Source organism: Myodes glareolus, chromosome X (genome assembly GCF_982192425.1).
Source record: "Myodes glareolus chromosome X, mMyoGla1.1, whole genome shotgun sequence".
NCBI lineage: Eukaryota > Metazoa > Chordata > Mammalia > Rodentia > Cricetidae > Myodes > Myodes glareolus.
In genome coordinates this window covers 105,494,944-105,513,926 of record NC_142053.1, presented here as the reverse complement: position 1 = coordinate 105,513,926, position 18,983 = coordinate 105,494,944, and the positions used below count along the sequence as shown (strand labels likewise).

The 18,983-nt window shown below is 35.7% G+C and overlaps 1 protein-coding gene across 1 annotated transcript; it reads right to left on the bottom strand.

The window, feature by feature from the left end:
• Positions 1-14,260: 14,260 nt before the first annotated feature.
• On the bottom strand, positions 14,261-18,541 carry LOC125404510 (odorant-binding protein). Its single transcript, XM_085684392.2, has 6 exons — positions 18,485-18,541; positions 17,975-18,114; positions 16,987-17,057; positions 15,419-15,529; positions 14,620-14,721; positions 14,261-14,277 (listed from the first exon to the last, which is right to left on the bottom strand). The coding sequence occupies exons 1-6, from the start codon at positions 18,539-18,541 to the stop codon at positions 14,261-14,263; spliced, it is 498 nt and encodes a 165-aa protein (XP_085540518.1).
• Between the last annotated feature and the right edge of the window lie 442 nt (positions 18,542-18,983).

Here is an 18,983-nt window from a genome sequence, read left to right as displayed (position 1 = left end):
GCTCATACTCATGGAAAAGTGTATTATTCACCTCTCATGAAGGAAACTTCTGTTTTCAACACATTGAACAATTGCAGAAAACCACAGTCAATCCAAAGGTGTAGATGTGGAGCCTAGTCAAAATAGATATATGTAAAAAATATTCCCATAGTTAAAGTTCAGAGAACACTGTGTAAAAGAGCAGAAAATAGAATGAATCAGAGCATAAGGGAGTTTTGTCTGTGTTTCTCTGTCCTGGTAATATCAGAAGCTACCCCCACAAAGTGTCATCAGCAGAACAAGGATGACACCCACAATAGGGATGTCAAAGTAGATTAGAGAAACATTATGTGGCCTCAGCCCTACAAATATAACTCTATGCAACTAATGAACATGAAGGTTATGAGTTAATAAGTTTCCATGGGGGAACAGAGTAATTGGTTATTTAATACCAAATGGTCAGCTTGGAAACACATGATTAACATTATACAGAATAAGCAGGAAATATTGATCTATTTGGAAAAATATGAGTAAACAAACACAAATAAGTAGGTAAGAACAATTCCAGAAAAAAAGAAGTTATGAATTTGGAAGAGAGAACAGAATGTATATGGGATAGTTTTGATGGAAAAAAAAGAAAAGAAAGTGAAGAAATTCTATCATAATCTTAAAATTTAAATAGAATAATAGAAACTTGTCTTGTACTGACAAAATATAGATTTATAGACCAAAAGAATCAAGTAGAGGACCCACAATTAAGTACTCATTATTATAGTTATAGGGACCTTAGTGACATGCAAAACACCTACACTGGAGAACAGACAGCATCTCAAGGAATGCTGCTTAGAAAAGAGGTATCTACTTGCAGTACAACAAAATTGAACCAAATCTATTACTTTTCACAAAAAAATTTGATACAAGTGGATCAAAGACCTCAATTTGAATCCTGAAACACTAGAAACACTAGAAGAAAACATAGGCAGTATCTTACAAGTTATAACCCTATGTATTTTATCAGATCACCATGACTTAATATTAGAATTCAACAACAACACTAATTTCAGAAAGCCCACAAACACATGGAAACTAAACAATGCTCACCTGACTCACCAATGGGTTAAGAAGAAGTGAAGAAATTAAAGAATTCCTAAAATTAAACAAAAATAACCACATAATATACCCAAATTTATGGGACACAATGAAAGCAGCATTAAGAGGAAAGTTCATAGCAATAAATGCCTACATAAAGAAGCTTGAAAAATCCCATAATAGTGAGTTAACAGAACACCTGAAGATCTAAGACAAAAAGAAGAAAACCAACCAGGAAAACCAGATGTCAGAAAACAATTAAATTGAGAGCTGAAATCAACAAAAGAGAATCTAAGAAAACAATACAAAGAATCAATGAGACCAGATTTGGTTCTTTTAAAAAATCAACAAAATAGACAATACGGTATTGAAACTGAACAAAAGGAAAGGAGAGAATAAACAAATTAACAAAATCACAAATAAAAAGTGAGACATAACAACAGACACAGAGGAAATCCAGAGAATTGTCAGGTCATATTGTGAAAACCTGTACTCCACAAAATTAGAAAACTTAAAGGAAATGGACAACTTTCTAAGTAGATATCAAGTACCAAAATTAAATCAAGATCATATAAGCAAATTAAATAAACATATAACTGCTAAAGAAATAGAAATAATCATTAAAAGTCTCCCAAACAATAAAAGCTCAGGACCAGATTGTTTTAGTGCAGAATTCTACAAGGTTTTCAAAGAAGAACTAATACATATTCTGCTCAAATTGCTCCACACAATAGAAACAGAAGGAAAGTTATCAAACTCTTTTTACAATGCTATGATTACCCTGATACCCAAACCATACAAAGACATTACTAAGAAAGAGAATTACAGAGCAATCACACCAGGAATACTGATGCAAACAAACTCAATAAAATGCTGGCAAATCTAATCCAAGAACACATCAGAAAAATAATCCATCATGACCAAGTAGGCTTCATCCCAGAGATGCAGGAATGGTTCAACATATGAACATCTGTCAATGTAATCCACCATATAAACAACCCAAAAAAAATAAAACACATGATCATCTCATTAGATGCTGAAAAAACATTCAACAAAATTCAATGTCCCTTCAGGAAAATGGTATTGGAGAAAACAGGGTTACAAGAAACATACCTTAACATAATAATAATAATAATAATAACATAATAAATAAATATTATGCATCAAGCCAACAGCAACATTAAACTAAATAGAGAGAAACTCATAGTGATCCCACTGAAATCTGAAACAAGACTAGGTTGTCTAGTCTATATTTATTCAATATATTAATAGAGGTTCTAACACAGAAATAACACAACAAAGAAGATCAAGAGGATTCAAATTGGAAAAAAGAAGTCAAATTCTCACTACTTGCTGATAATATGATACTTTACGTAAGTGACCCCAAACATTCTACCAAAGAAATTCTACAACTCATAAACATCTTCGGTAATGTAGCAGGATACAAGACTAACTAAAAATATGAGTAGCACTTATTTAAACAGATGAAAAATCGACTGAGAAAGAAATCAGGGAAACATTACCCTTCACAATAGCCACAAATAACATGCAGTATCTTGAAATAACTCTGACCAAATAAGTGGAAGACATGTATGTTAAGAACTTCAAAGTTTTGAAGAAGAAAACTGAAAAAAAGGCAGTCAAAAAATGGAAAGATCTCCCATGTTCTTGGGTAGATAAAATTAACATAGTAAAAATGGCAATCTTTTCAAAAGCAATCTACACATTCAATACAATGCTTGTCAAAATCCCAGCAAAATTCTTCCCCGTGAAAGAACAATATTCAACTTCATATGGAAAAGCAAAAACACCCAGGATAGTCAAAACAATCCTACAAAATAAAGGAACTCCTGGAGGCATCACCACCCCTGTCTTCTAACTCTACAATAGAGCTACAGTTCAGAAAACAGTCTGATATTGATATAAAAACCAACAGGAGAAACAATGAAAATGAATCACAAACCAACATATCAATATACACACCTATGAACACCTGATTTTTGACAAAGAAAATAAAAAATAAAATAGAAAGCAGAAATCATATTCCACAAATGGTGCTGGCATAACTGGATATCAACATGTAGAAGAATTAAAATAGATCCATATCTATCACCATGCACAAAACTCAAGTTCAAACAGATCACAAACATAAAACCAATCACACTGAATCTCACAGAACAGAAAATGGGAAGTTCACTTGAACCCATTGTTACAGGAGACCACTTCCTAAATATAACCCCAATAGCACAGGCACTGAGAGAAACAGTTAATAAATGGAACCTCCTGAATCTGAAAAGCTTCTCTAAAACAAAGGACATATTCAACATGATAAAATTGCAGTCTCAAGATTGGAAAAAAATCTTCACTAGCCCCACATTGGACAGAACTCCAAAATATGCAAAGGACTTAAGAAGTTAGTCATCAAAAGAACAAATAATTCAATAAAAATGGAATAGAGACACAACAAAGGGATCTAAAGTGGCTGAAAGACACTTAGGACATGCTCAACATCCTTAACCTTCAGAGAAATTCAAATCAAAATGACTCTGAGATTCCATCTTACACCTGTAAGTGACCCAGAGCAAATTTACTGGTGACTACTTGTGGTGGAGAGGATATGGGGTAAAGGGGACATTACTCTTTTGCTGGTGGGAGTGAAAACTGGTACAACCACTTTGGGAATCAGTATGGCAATTTCCCAGAAGATTAGGAAGCAACCTACCTCAAGATCAAAAATAGCACTTTTGGGTATATACCCAAAGAATGCTTAATCATACCACAATGACATGTGCTCAACTATGTTCACAGTAGCATTGTTTGTCATAGCCAGAACCTGGAAACAGTCTAAATGCCCCTTGACTGATGAGCCTATAATTCGTGATCCTAGAGAAGCTAAATAAGAAGGTGAACCCAAAGAAAAACATATAGTTATCCTTCTGGATATTGGAAGTAGACAAGATTGCCAGGCAAAAATTGGGAGATTGGGGGTGGGGTGGGGTGGGGTGGGAGTAAGGGGAGATGGGGAGAAAGATGTGAGAAGGGGAGGATGGGGAGAGCTTGGGAGAATAGGATGGTTGGGATGGAGGAAGGGTGGATATGGGAGCAGGGAAGTAGATATCTTAATTAAGGGAGACATTTTAGGGTTGGCAGGAGACTTGACTCTAGAGGTGTTCCCAAGTGTCAAAGGAGATGTCCCCAGATTGTTCCTTGGGCAGCAGAGGAGAGGGCACCTGAACTGGCCCTATCCTATTGCCACACTGATGAATATCTTGCATATCACCAAAGAACCTTCATCTGGCGATGAATGCAGATAGAGACAAAGACCCACATTGGAGCACTGGACTTAGCTCCCAAGGTCCAAATGAGGATCAGAAGGAGGGAGAACATGAGCAAGGAAGTCAGGACTGCCAGGGGTGCACCCACTCACTGAGACGGCGGGACTTATCTAATGTGAGCTCACCAAGGCCAGCTGGACTGGGACAGATGGAGCATGTGATCAAATCGGACTCTGAAGGTGGCTGACAATGAGGGCTGCCTGAGAAGCCAAGGACAATGGCACTGGATTTTGATTCTACTGCATGGACTGGTTTTGCGAGACTCTAGTCTGTTTGGATGTTCACCTTCCTAGACCTGGATGGAGGGGGGAGGACCTTGGATCTCCAACAGGCCAGGGAACCCTGATGGCTCTTTGGACTGGAGAGGGAGGGGAAAGGAGAGTGAGGAGAGATGGAGGGAAATGAGAGGAGGTGGAAATTTGTAATGAAAAAATAAAATAAAAATAAAAAAATATTGGAAGACAATGAAAAAAACAACATTAAGTACATTTACACAATTGAGTATTATATAGCAGAAAAAAAGTAATGGCATCTTGAAAATTGCAGGCAAATGGATGGATCCCAAAAATATATTGAGTGAGGTAACCCGGACTCAGAAGGACAAATATCATATGTACTCACTCATAAGTGCATTTAAACATAAAGCAAAGAAAAACCAGCCTACAATGCCCAATTTCAGAGAACCTAGACAACAAAGAGAACCCTAAGAGTGACATGCATGGATATAATCTACATGCTAAGTATAAAATGTCAAGATGTGGGTAAATAGGGATCATGGAGATCATGGTAGAAGTGGGGGGGGAGAAGGGAACTGGAGAAAAATATAGCTCAATAAATAGAATTTAAAGGAAGAAAGAAATTTATTTTCTTTTACTTTATGTTTTGTTCAAGATATTTTCTTTCTTTTCTTACTATTGTAAATAGGATTGTGAACATGATATATTTCTAAGGTGGCTATGAACACGATATATTCCTAAGGTGGCTGTTGGTTTATAGAAAGATTGTTGACTTTTCTAAGCTGATTTTTGCTTGTAAGGCTGCTAAAATTGTTGACTCCATTATATGTGTTCTGTCACTTTTTAGGCATATGTTACTTAAAATACCATGTTATCTGAAAATGGGATGATTAGAATTCATATTTTCATATGTGTGTGATTATAATTTCTTTTACTTTCTGAATTGTTTGCTGTAAGGCAACCAACATGACATTGTAAAGGAATGGGGAGAATGGGCACCCTGTCTTCTTCAAGATTTTCGTAGGTTTTCTTGCTGGTTTTCTGCTTATAGAACGGTGTTGGCAGTATGTTTCTCAGACATAGCATTTAATATTTTAAAGTATATTTCCTCCATTCTCTCTGGGAATGCTATTTTGAATGCATGATGAATTTTATCAAAGGCTTTTTCTTCATTTATTCAGATAATAATGTGCTTTCTTGTCTTAATTGCACAATTAAGCCTGTACCCCTGGAATAAATCCATCATAATCATTACGGACAATCCTTTTGATATGGGTGTGTATTCAATTTCTAGTATTTTATTAAAGATTTTTTGCCAGTAAAATCGCCAGTTATGTTTTTCTATATGTGCCTGGATGTGCATATGCATTCATGAGTGCAAGCCTCTCTATGTGTGCATGTGTTTCTGTCCTTTGATGGGGATTAAATTAACACTGGCTGTATATAACATATTTGTGGTTCTTTACATTCAATGTTTTTTTCGCTAATTAAAATTCAAACCCACATGGTCTAGGGGGATGGTTCAGTTAGGAAATTTTTCCCCTCCATGTATGACTATAGTTGAATTCTTTTTTATTTTATTTTTAAAATAATCTTATTCTATATTCAAATCACAGTTCCCTCTTCCTCCGGTCCTCCCATTTCCTCCAACATTTTCCCACCCCACACCATCCACTCTTCAGAAAGGATGAGTCCATCCATGGGGAGTCAACAGAGTCTTTCATATCACTCGAGGCAGGATCAAGGCTCTCTTCCCTGTATATAGGCTGAGCAAGGTATCCCTCCATAGAGAATGGGATCCTAAGAGCCAGTTCATGAACTAAGAAAAAATACTGGTTTCACTGCTAGTGGGCCCACAAACTGCACAATTCATACAATTGTCAACCACATTCAGAGGGCCTACTTTGGTCTTATGCAGGTTCCCCAGATGTCAGTCCCACTAGCCCTGGTCAACTGTTCCTGTGGATTTCCCCATCTTTTTTGGGCCATTTGCTTATAATATCATTCCTCCTTCTCTATTATTGGACTCCAGAAGTGTGGTGCAGTGCTTAGCTTTGGATCTCTGCATCTGCTTCCATCAGATACTGGTTGAATGTTCTACAATGACAATTAATGTAGTCATCAATCTGATTAGAGGGAAAGGGCATTTCAGGTACCCTTTCCACTATGGTTCAAGGCTTCATACTTGTGGATTCCTGAAATAAAATCTCAAAAGATTTGGTTTGTAATTCTTTGAAGTACTTATAGTATGACTGATATTGTCTTTTTAGGATCCTCCTTATTGGTTTTTTTTAAAGTAATTTTATTAAATTATAAAAGTTTCCATTTCCGCCCCTCTTCCCAACACCCTCCGATTCCCCCCACTCCCTCTCCTCCTCCCTCTTGGTCCCTTAGGGCAGTCAGGGTTTCCTGCCCTGTGGGAAGTTCAAGTTCCTCCCCCCTCCCTCCAGGTCCAAGAAGGTGAGTGTCCAAACCGACTGGATCTCCAAAATCCAGTATATGCAGAGGAAACAAGTCCCAGTGTCATAATCAATGGCTTTTCAGAAAGACTTCGGGCCAGCCACATTCAGAGAATCCGGCCAAATTCGGAGAATCTGGTTAGATCACGTCCTCGTTCAGTCCCAGTCCAACTAGCCTTGGTAAACTCTCATTAGATCCGTCCCCTTGTATCAGTGGGTGATAGCATCCCTCGCAGTCTTAATTTCCTTTTTCATGTTCTTCCTCCTTCTGCTCCTCATTTGGACTTTGGGGGGCTCAGTCCGGTGCTCCAATGTGGGTCTCCGTCTGTATCGTCCTTCTTCGCCAGATGAAGGATCTATGGTGATAAGCAAAATCTTCATCAGTATTGTTATGGGCCAAGGCCGGTTCAGGCACCCTCTCCTCTGTCCAGAGAACAATCTGGGGATCTCTCCTTGGACCTGGGATCCCATATATAATCAAGTCTCCTGTAAAGCCTAAAATGACTCCCTTAGTTGAAATATATTCTTCCCTGATCCCATATTCATCCTTCCTCCCTCCCCCCATCCCAGGCCACCTAGTTTTCCCCATTCCTCCCCTATTCCCTTCTCTCTAACCCTCTCCCCTTCCAATAACACTCCCACCCCCCCCCCATGCACCCAAGTTTGCCTGGCATTCTTGTCTATTTCCTACCTCCTGGCGGATAGCTAAATCATCTTCATCAGGTTCATCTTCTTATTTAGCTTCTCTAGGATCACAAATAATAGGCTCAAAGACCTTTAATTATGGTTAGAATCCACTTATGAGTGAATACATACCGTGTTCCTTTTTTGGGGTCTGGCTTACCTCACTCAGTAAAGCGTTTTCTATTTCCATCTATTTGCATGCAAAATTCAAGATGTCATTGTTTTTTACCGCTGAGTAAAACTCTAATGTGTATATGTTCCACACCTTTTTTAACCATTCTTCTATTGAGGGGCACCTAGGCTGTTTCCAGGTTCTGGCTATTACAAATAGTACTCCTATGAACATAGTAGAACAAATGCTTTTGTAGTATGTTAGGGAATCTCTAGGGTATATTCCCAAGAGTGGAATTTCTGGGTCCAGAGGGAGGTTGACTCCCAGTTTCCTGAGAAACCGGCACACTGATTTCCACAGTGGCTGCACAAGTTTGCATTCCCACCAACAATGGATGAGTGTTCCCCTCACCCCACATCCTCTCCAGCATAGGCTATCGTTGGTGTTTTTGACTTTAGCTATTCTGACAGGTGTAAAATGGTATCTCAAAGTGGTTTTGATTTGCATTTCCCTGATCGCTAAGGAGGTTGAGCATGACCTTAAGTGTCTTCTGGCCATTCAAAGTTCATCTGTTGTGAATTCTCTGTTCAGTTCAGTACCCCATTTTTTAATTGGGTTAATTAGAGTGTTAGTGTCTAGTTTCTTGAGTTCTTTGTATATTTTGGAGATCAGACCTTTGTCTGATGAGGGGTTGGTGAAGATCTTCTACCAGTCAGAAGGCAGCCTTTTTGTCTTTCTGACAGTGTCCTTTGCTTTACAGAAGCTTCTCAGTTTCAGTAGATCCCATTTTTTCATTGTTTCTCTTATTGTCTGTGCTACTGGGGTCCTACTTAGGAAGAGGCCTCCTGTGCCTATATCTTGTAGACTACTTCCCACTTTCTCTTCTATCAGGTTCAAAGTGGACGGATTAATGTTGATGTCTTTAATCCATTTGGACTTGATTTTTGTGCATGGTGATAGATATGGATCTACTTTCATTCTTTTACAGGTTGACATCCAGTTATGCCAGCACCATTTGTTAAAGATGCTTTCCTTCTTCCATTGTATACCTTTAGCTCCCTTGTCGAAAATTAGGTGTTCATAGGTTTGTTGGTTAATATCTGGGTCTTCTATTCGATTCCATAGGTCGACTTCTCTGTTCTTATGTCAATACCAAGCTGTTTTCAATACTGTAGCTCTGTAATAGAGTTTGAAGTCAGGGATGGTAATGCCTCCAGAAGTTCTTTTATTGTATAAGATTGTTTTGGCTATCCTGGGTTTTTTGTTTTGCCATATAAAATGATTATTGTTCTCTCAAGGTCTGTGAAGAAGTTTGATGGGATTTTGATGGGGATTGCATTGAATCTATAGATTGCTTTTGGTAGAATTGTCATTTTTACTATGTTGATTCTCCCAATCCAAGAGCAGGGGAGGTCTTTCCATTTTCTGGTATCCTCCTCAATTTCTTTCTTCAACGACTTAAAGTTCTTGTCAAATAGGTCTTTCACTTCTTGGTTAGAGTAACCCCCAAGATATTTTATGCTATTTGTGGCTATCGTGAAAGGTGATGTTTCTCTGATTTCCCTCTCTGCTTCTTTATCCTTTGTGTAGAGGAGGGCCACTGATTTTTTGGAGTTGATCTTGTATCCTGCCACATTACTAAAGGTGTTTATCAGCTGTAGGAGTTCTTTGGTAGAGTTTTTGAGGTCACTTATGTATACTATCATATAGTCAGCAAATAACGAACGTTTAACTTCATCCTTTCCAATACGAATCCCCTTGATCTCCTTATGTTGTCTTATTGTGATTGCTAGAACTTCAAGCACTATATTGAAGAGGTATGGAGAGAGTGGACAGCCTTGTCGTGTTCCTGATTTTAGTGGAAAGGCTTTGAGTTTCTCTCCATTCAGTTTGATGTTAGCTGTCGGCTTGCTGTATATTGCTTTTATTATATTTAGGTATGATCCTTGTATCCCCAGTCTCTCCAACACCTTTATCATAAATGTTTGTTGAATTTTGTCAAATGCTTTTTCAGCATCTAGTGAGATGATCATATGGTTTTTTTCTTTCAGTTTATTTATATGATGGATTACATTGATAGATTTGCGTATGTTGAACCAGCCCTGCATCTCTGGAATGAAGCCGACTTGATCATAATGGATAATTTTTCTAATGTGTTCTTGGATTCGGTTTGCCAGTATTTTATTGAGAATTTTAGCGTCAATGTTCATGAGTGAGATTGGCCTGTAATTCTCTTTCTTGGTTGTGTCTTTGTGTGGTTTTGGTATTAGGGTAGCTGTAGCTTCATAAAAGGAGTTAGGCAATGACTCTTCTGTTTCTATATTGTGGAATACGTTAAGGAGTATAGGTATTCGCTCTTCCTGGAAGTTCTGGTAGAATTGGTTTTGACAGGAGGTGAATTAGTTTTCTATTACACCAAACAGGGCCATGTGTAGGCCTTTCTCTGTATCATTTATTTTATTGATCTTGGTCATTCTGACAACAGTAAGACTAATTTTCTCGATACTTTTAATTTTTTTCCCTTGACAGCTAAAGATATTGAACACTGTAAGTGTGCCTCAGATATTTGTGTTTCACTTTCTGAGAACATGATTTTTAGTTCTATTATACAAGTTTTGAAATGGAGTCATTTGTTTTCTTGATGTTCATTTTGCTGAGAAGGCAGAGAAATGAGGATCCCTAGAATTGTTAACTTATAAAATTGACAGCTTTTGGAGGTTTCTGGCTGTTATAAGAACACATATGCAGAAACAATGCATCTTACAGTTTGATGAAGGAAGATTATTCCTGCTCACTGTGAGAGTACTACCAACTGAGACGGTTATTTAAAACATCTCTAGTAGTCTTGAGTAAGAAGCTACCATTCAGGATACACATAGAAATTAAACTGGTTGATAAAAAGAACAGTGATAGTTGGAAATGTTTATAGAATCAAGTATGATTGTACAGTTCAGAATGTAAATTCAACTAATTACCTCTCAGATTGGGCATACGTTACCCATGTTATCATATTGTAAATGGTGAGCTTTAAAACTTCCATGCCATTTGAAGACTTAGCATTTTAGACAACTTACCATCTTCTGATGGTAAAAGTAGTAGTCATATTCCTTTTACATCTATAAAGAGACCATTTATAAGTAATATGTAATTGAAGACTAAGGAGCCAACATTAGACATAAATACATGTTAGAAACACTAAATGGACACCGCTGGGCTATAAATTTTTTTGTCAGTCTCCTCATTCTAGCTACACACACACTTTCACACTCACACACATATATGCACACATACATTCATACATACATTCAAATAGATATGTATATTCATGAAGAAGTTGGAGAAATTGAAAGAAGAGATGGAGCACAAGTATAATAGTAATTATTTGGAGAATGTGGATGAAGTGATATAAATGTACATTGAATGAACAAAATTTTTACAAAACATCAGTCAAGTATTTGTTCTGAAGTCACATTATTTTACAAGGCACTCAGAGAAAGATTAAATAACAGGTTTAGAGGAACTATGTAATTTTTTCTTATTCATATCTGTTGCCTATGAATATTGAATGTACTTTGAATTTATTATAACTTTAGATTTCAAGAGACTGAATATAGTAACAGTGTTTAATATCTTTCCTTTTCCTTGTCCAAACCCTCAAAGATTTCTAGTACTTTATAATGGTCTTCTGCCTCTATTATCACCAGTTACGTTTTCTTCTATGTGCATGCATGTGTGTACACATGAATGAACACATGTATGTTTGTTGATGGGTATTAAACTAATACAGGCAATATATATTCATGTTTGGGATTGATCCTTTACATTCTATGTTTAAAATAAAATGTCAAGAGAGTTTTGTTGTAATTCTTCTTTGAAGGTCTTGTGGTAAGACTGATGCTGTCATATTAGAATTCTACCCACTGATTTTGATTACTACTGAATCACTTTTTCACTTCCACAAACCAGGGACAAGTAAAGCCCTTTCCCTGCATCATTTCTTTTATTAATCTTGGTTAATCTAAGAGAAGAAAGATAAAAATCTCTGAGTAGTTTCAATTATATTTCCCTGATTTCTAACTATATTGAACACTTTAAATTGTTTCTCAGATATGTGTGCTTCACTTTCTGGGAACATGATATTTAGTTGTATAATACATGTTTGATATGGAATCACGTGTTTTCTTGATGTTCATTTTCATGAGGGGGCAAAGAAATGAGAATTACTGGCTTTGTTAGCTTATAAAACTGCCACCTTTTGGAGGCTTCAGGCTGTTATGAGAACATATCTGCAGAAACAATGCATTCTGCAATTTGATGAAGGAAGATTATATCTGGTCACCATGAGTGTACTACCAAGTGGGACTGGTATTTACATCATCTCAAGTAGTGTTGCTAAAGCAATTACCATTCAGAATACACTTAGACATTACACTGGTGAATGAAAAGAGCAATGGTAGCTGGGTATGTTTATAGAACCAAGCAACATTTATGTTCTATAGTTCAGAATGTAAGTTCAACCAATCACCTTTGAGTTATCTCTCAGATTGTGCATACTTTATAAATGTTATCAGTATGTGAATTGTGAGCCTTAGAACTTCCATGCCATTTGAGGTCTTTCCAGTTTAGAAAACAAACATTGATAGTAAAAGAAGTAACCACATTTCTTTTACCTCTAAAATAAGACCACTTATAAGTAGTAAGTAATTGAAGACAAAGGGGTACATTGAATATACCAAAATTTAAGAAGACACTTGTCAATTATTTTTACTAAAATAATGTTGTTTTACAAGGCACAGAGTGAAAGTTTAAATAACAGGATTCTTCAACAGAAAATTATGTCATTGTTTCTGTTCATATCTTTTACTTATGAATATTAATGTACTTTGCTTTCATTATATCTTTAAATTTCATGAGACTGGATGTAACAACATTGTCTAATATCTTTTGTTTTTCCTTGTTCCAAGCCCTCAAAAAAGACTGCATTTGCCTTTTCCAATTTGATAGCTAACTACATCCCAAGGAATCATTGTAATGCAAAGAGAAAATTGTAATAAACATATGCGTATTTTCAGGGCATGGTATTTATGGAATATCATTCTCGTGAGTTTATTCTTCAAATGGGAGTGACTCATATGCACACTAATTAAGCATATCTTGATCCATTTTCTTCCAAAAGTATTTAACAAAAGATAATCCCCTCAGATGGACATTTGAAAACGTATTTCATCATCTCTTTTAAATAATGTGTAACATAGAGTCGAACCCAAACAGTTTGTTCTGTGAAATATTTTAGAGCATTGGGACTGTTCAACTGCAAATCACAATTTTCATCTGAAAGTAAATATGTAATACAACATAAAATTCACTTCTGCAGTGTTCTTGCTCATGATCTCCAGTAATTGTCATATTTCTAATTATTTCTATAGGTTTTAGTAATGCAGATATCATTTGTTACTCTAGAGTGGTTATTTTAATTAGCTTAGTGATGGTTTATGTGCTTTTTGAATAAGACCCCTTTCACAAGGTAATATTGCTTCTTGAAACACTTTATTTAATCATTCAAAATGTAAGATGAGATCACAGATCATTAAAAGGGGAAGGAAAGGGAAGTCAGGAGTTTGGTATTGTAGTATTCTGACTTCACAGGAGAGGGGAAAATTCATTTAAAAAAATGGTGATTTATATGTGATGCTGTTGCAATGGTGAAGAGGATATGATGCATAATTCCGTTCTTCCTGTCATCTCTGCTGACATTAAAGTAAAAATTAAAACATGAGTGAACAGACAGGAAATATTTTGTCATTGAGAGTTCACAGAAGCAAGATTAAATATAACAATATATTGAATATAAAGAAGAGATTGTATACATATAGAACCTTTCCTAGAAATCACCAATATCTTGTGCTTTGGATTGTATAGGAGCACAGTTGACAGAAAATAATGACATTCTGTGATGCTACTTAAAAATTTATATTGAAAAGTTTCAATGAATATCCTGAAAGATCAACATGCTTGTACTCTATCTGTGACAAATAATACACTACAATCATAAGTAAAGTAGCTTTTTCAAATAACAAGACATATTTTCTTGATGGAAGATTCCTCAATATAAAAATATAAGCAATTCTGGATTTGATAAAATCCTTCACATTGTTTTATAAATAAAAATATTCTATCCTTTATTTCTATCACTGTAAGAATTTTTGCATTAAAAGACATATAATATCCTGTCTTGGATTTACCAATTTTGAATTCATTTTTCTTTGGTCACATATTTTTATAAGTTTTTATGTAATAAGCACAAATTCATTCAAATATCAAAATGGTTAGGCCTGGCTTCTGTTTGTACTCACCTACAGAAGGTCGTTATTGAGGACATGTATCTGTAAAAGAGCATAAGTAAGGTAAAGAGTGACATCAATGTTTTCATAAGAATGCGAGAACAGCTCCCCAAGGATTATTTCTGGAAATCGCTACTGAAAGGTTGCAAATGACTAGATATAATCTGAATCAGTAATCTTACTGAGCATATAGATAGATATATAATTATAGATAGATAGATAGATAGATAGATAGATAGATAGATAGACTCTCTCTCTCTACACACACACACACACACACACACACACACACACACACACACACACACACATATATATATATATATATATATATATATATATATATATATATGCTACGGGCAAAAAAAAATTCATTGAGGTTACCTGTAGCCAGAACATTTCGAATGTTTTCTGTTGGAATGTTCCGTTCCTTGGCAAATTCTTCAAGTTTTTCATATTGCTCAGGAGTCAAAGGTTGACCTTTTCCTACATTGCAGGAATGACAATGTCATAGACATGTTAAGTAGAATTTTGTAGTACTTACATTGCTTCCTTCATGTCCCTCCATCCCTCCATGATAAGCAATGGAAAATCCCAACTGTTCTAAATTTATCTACACTGGATGAACCAATAAAATCAATAAAATTTTTTTCTCAAATTTGATGGATACATTTAGTGAAGTCTATATGATGGTATGACATCACTTTTCAGGGTTTCATGATATATCAAAAAATAAGACAAATTCCCTAGAGAATTCCCTCATCTCAATCCTATGTACTTTCAAAAACATAACACTAGAGAGTCATTAATGACTGTCAAAGGAACCTTCACATTTCTCCCGACTCTATACTCTAGAGTTCATGTTTTAATTTAGTACACACTGGGTCAAATGACACTCAAAATTGTGTGAACTTTGAGAAAATATTTGTTTCATTCTTTCTAATGAGGAAACATGTACATGAACACCTCCAATAGCCTTCCCCTTCACCTCTTTTATTCAATGACCATGCTACTCAAATTACAATATAATGTAAAAGTTGATCCACACAACAATCAGATTGTTATTTAGTGGACAGGATTTTGGAAATACCATGATAAAGTATTTCGAGGGTGAATTTGACATAATCTTCACTTGCAGGGTGATATTTTTTTACTATTTCAAAAAACTCACTATCATTCTTACCAACAACAAAAATCAGGTTTGTTGTCCGGCCAGCTCGATCCACATTCTGACTGATAAAGACTATGTTGTCTGGTGTTGCATGCACAGGTTTAAATCTATCATCACCTTCAACTGTAATAACAGAAACATTTCAAAATGAGTGTCAGTTAGTTTTCTACTTTGTTTTATGTCACCTTTTGACTAAACATTAATATTGATCTATACTCTAGCAATCATGTCTGATTCACTATCATATGACACATGTGTGCAAATATATTCCTATAGTCATTCATTTTACATATCCCATCATAACGCAGTGACCAATATCCCCACTATTTAAACCAGATAGTGAATTTTAGGTATAGACACATTCTGCTTTCTCTGAATTCTTTGCATCAATACCTGTGGGATCACTCTGTTGGTTATTTTTCTCCCTTTAACCAGATCCTAAAAGACCACATGTTAATTTCTGGAAACAGTAAAACTCTGGTGTCACATCATGGTAATATTTGGTGGGAACATGAACACATATGCAAAATGACTGACTGTACTAATTAGAAATGTGCATAAAAGTTTTCATCTTGTAAGATTATGTATTCAAAAGATGTAAGAATGAACATTTTAAGTTTACCAGACCTTCATATTGACATGTTGAGTGTGTGTCTCTGTCTCTGTCTCTCTCTTTTTCTTCCTCTCTCTCTCTCTCTCTCTCTCTCTCTCTCTCTCTCTCTCTCTCTCTGTGTGTGTGTGTGTGTGTGTGTTTGTGTGTCTGTGTGTCTGTGTGTGGTATTTCCTCTTACACAATAAGTGTGTTTCATGGGAAAAAAAAGGATTTTCAAAGCTGGTGAATTTCTATTCCTGGGCTGCTTTAAATATCCATGTAAACTTGAAAAACAATAGGCTTGCCAGAAGAATGCACCCTCCCTTATATTAAGATCAAGCTAAAGGTCATCCTGTGTTTAATTCAGTTTAATAATATTGCTATTATCTTAGCAATTTTTACAAAATTATATTAGTCTGAAATTCTTAAACAGATTTTCCCCTAACTGCTTTTCGAAATGGAAATACCTCATCCAATGATCTAAATGTTATGATCTCTATAAAATAACAGAAATGAAACTTTAAAGTAGCACCATTAATTTAAATTTTCCATGAATCCGGGATGAGAGATAATGCCTGCAATATAAGTACTAGAAAGTCTGAGACATGAAGTTTGCAAAGATTTTCGAGGCCACTGAGACCTATAAGTGAATAGCAGACCTGTTCAATAAAAAACCAGGATAATGTATAAAAGAAAAGACACTGAATATTATATAGAAATAAATTTTCATGCAGGAAACTATTTGGAGATATTTTGTTAGCATTACTCACATCTTCAGGTAATAGTGTTCTTCTCCATGTAAGCTTCAGATGACCTATAATGTACTCTAACTTTGTAACATATCTCAGCTGATTGGAAGGATTGATAACATCCCAAGTAACCAAATTAGTTTTAGGTTCATGTACCTATGAGTGGCTGTGGTGACTATGTATGTTTTCACACCCACAGTTTTTTGTTAATAGGGGAACCTCCCAGAACCAATACTTACACTGGGTTCTGTATTTGCCATCTTCTTGCATATACCCAGTGATTGTGGTCTTTGAACATTGGCCATTCGCACTAAAAATCAAACAGAGGAACCTTGGTTTATACTTAATAACCTTTAATTCATATTAAAGGCCTTCAAGTATTTTATTGAACTTGATGAAGTAATAGTATCTGTGAACAGTGTACAGAGCTGGAACAGAAGTACCTAAGCTTACCTCACTTCTCCTAATTCTTGTTTATAAAATATTATCCTCTTTGTAATCATAAAAATGACTTCCTTTATTAGTGGCATTTTTTCCAAGTGCTTTGAAGACTCTGATGGCTTTCTTATCCCAATTTCACTATTCACTATGTATGGCTTTCAGTATGCTAATTCTCTTGTTCTACTCAAGTCATAATATGTATTTAGGATTATATGCATGTGTTTTAAGTGATTTAATGTGTAATCGAAAACTTACAATTGTAGCTAGAACATAGAAATGGTTTTAGGCTTTCTTAGTTCTTATGCCATTATACACTCTTACAATGAACATAGACATTCAAATGTCATAGAGTGTCTTTGAAACTAGAGCATGAAAGAAAATGATTTACAAATTAGATTTATCTGACCTGTTTGTGGAAGACTTTTTATGATGGCATTGACTGAATAATATAATATGTGTGACTTTGAACCAAATGCTCACATTCACCTTTTAAATTACTAGAATGAAATCCTTAGAGACTCCTGAATCTAATAATTGGGCACAAAATTCAACCACTGGCCTCCAACCAAAAGTATTTCTAAGGAAACACTCATGGAATGGGAGACAATATCTAACTTTTATGTGGTGTCTAGAGCTGAACCATCACAGTATAAAATAATCACATTGCTGAAGATGAGGACTTCAATTTCATGACCAAAACCAAAACATTCCCCTGTAAGTTTAACAGCATAAAATTGTTAAAATGGGAATATTCTGCTCTGCTTACATGGTTGACCATTTGCTTACTTGACATAAAATGTGACTCCCAATTTATTACATCCCTCACTACAAGTAAGTTCACGAACGTAGAGTCTCAGAGGTCCTTCTTCCTCTATCGTGTCCACATTGTCAGCAGCAATGGCAGTGGTATACCATGTTCCTTCAAGCTAAGAAAACAGCAAAGACCATTGATCTCAATCATTGGAAATGCATAAGCTAACTAAAAATATAAATAAATAATGTTTTGTCTATTTCTAGGAATGTAGAATAACACGTGGCAATATGATGACTCAATTAACATAGCACATTGAACCTGAAATTTGAGCTGCTGATGTTTTGCACTCTTAACCTCTGCATATTCAACCCATTGTTATCTTATTTCATTTCTTTCATCCTAGAAAATTGGATTGAAAAGTGTAACTATGTGAAAGTCTGAAAGGTTATTTCATAAATATGGACTAACTGGACAACACATCACATCCCCAGAAATGTACTATTGAAGAACATCAAACCTATGCACAGACCAAATGAATTTACCTCAGCATGAGCATGAGCCAGGCCAAAAGTCAAAGCCAGCAGTAGAAACTTTACCATAGTGGTGCCTGACTTTGGTCTTCCGTAGAAGCTCAAAATATTGGTTGTGAAGGAACTGAACTGACAAAGCCTTTTATACAGTTAGTTAGAGGGAGTTTCATGGAATCAACCAATGGTTCTGCACCACAACAACCCACATGTATCCAATATTTCCTCTTTGGCCCTGCTGAATGGTGTATGATCTCATATCCCTAAAGTAATAAGATTAAGCTAAAGGTCATATTCTGTTGGGATGATTAATTGAGTGTTCCTGTCAGAAAGACCTATCCTTGGGAGAGCATTTAAGTAATCATTTTGCCTCCAGAACTATACTTTTGGGTAAAGGTCACAATGCATATGCATATGTCATATATGATTCATTTAAAACCACATGTGCTTTAAAACACATTTTGAATCTAAGCATAATACCATGCAATTAAAAAAATTAAAACTGTGACATGGG

Excerpts from the sequence above, each read along its gene's own strand:
- LOC125404510 (XM_085684392.2), bottom strand. The coding sequence starts at position 18,541 with ATGGTAAAGTTTCTACTGCTGGCTTTGACTTTTGGCCTGGCTCATGCT. Across the intron at positions 17,058-17,974 it reads GGAGTCACATTTTATGTCAA|TGCGAATGGCCAATGTTCAA; the intron begins GTAAGCAAATGG and ends TTTGATTTTTAG. Across the intron at positions 14,722-15,418 it reads AAACCTGATTTTTGTTGTTG|GAAAAGGTCAACCTTTGACT; the intron begins GTAAGAATGATA and ends CCTGCAATGTAG.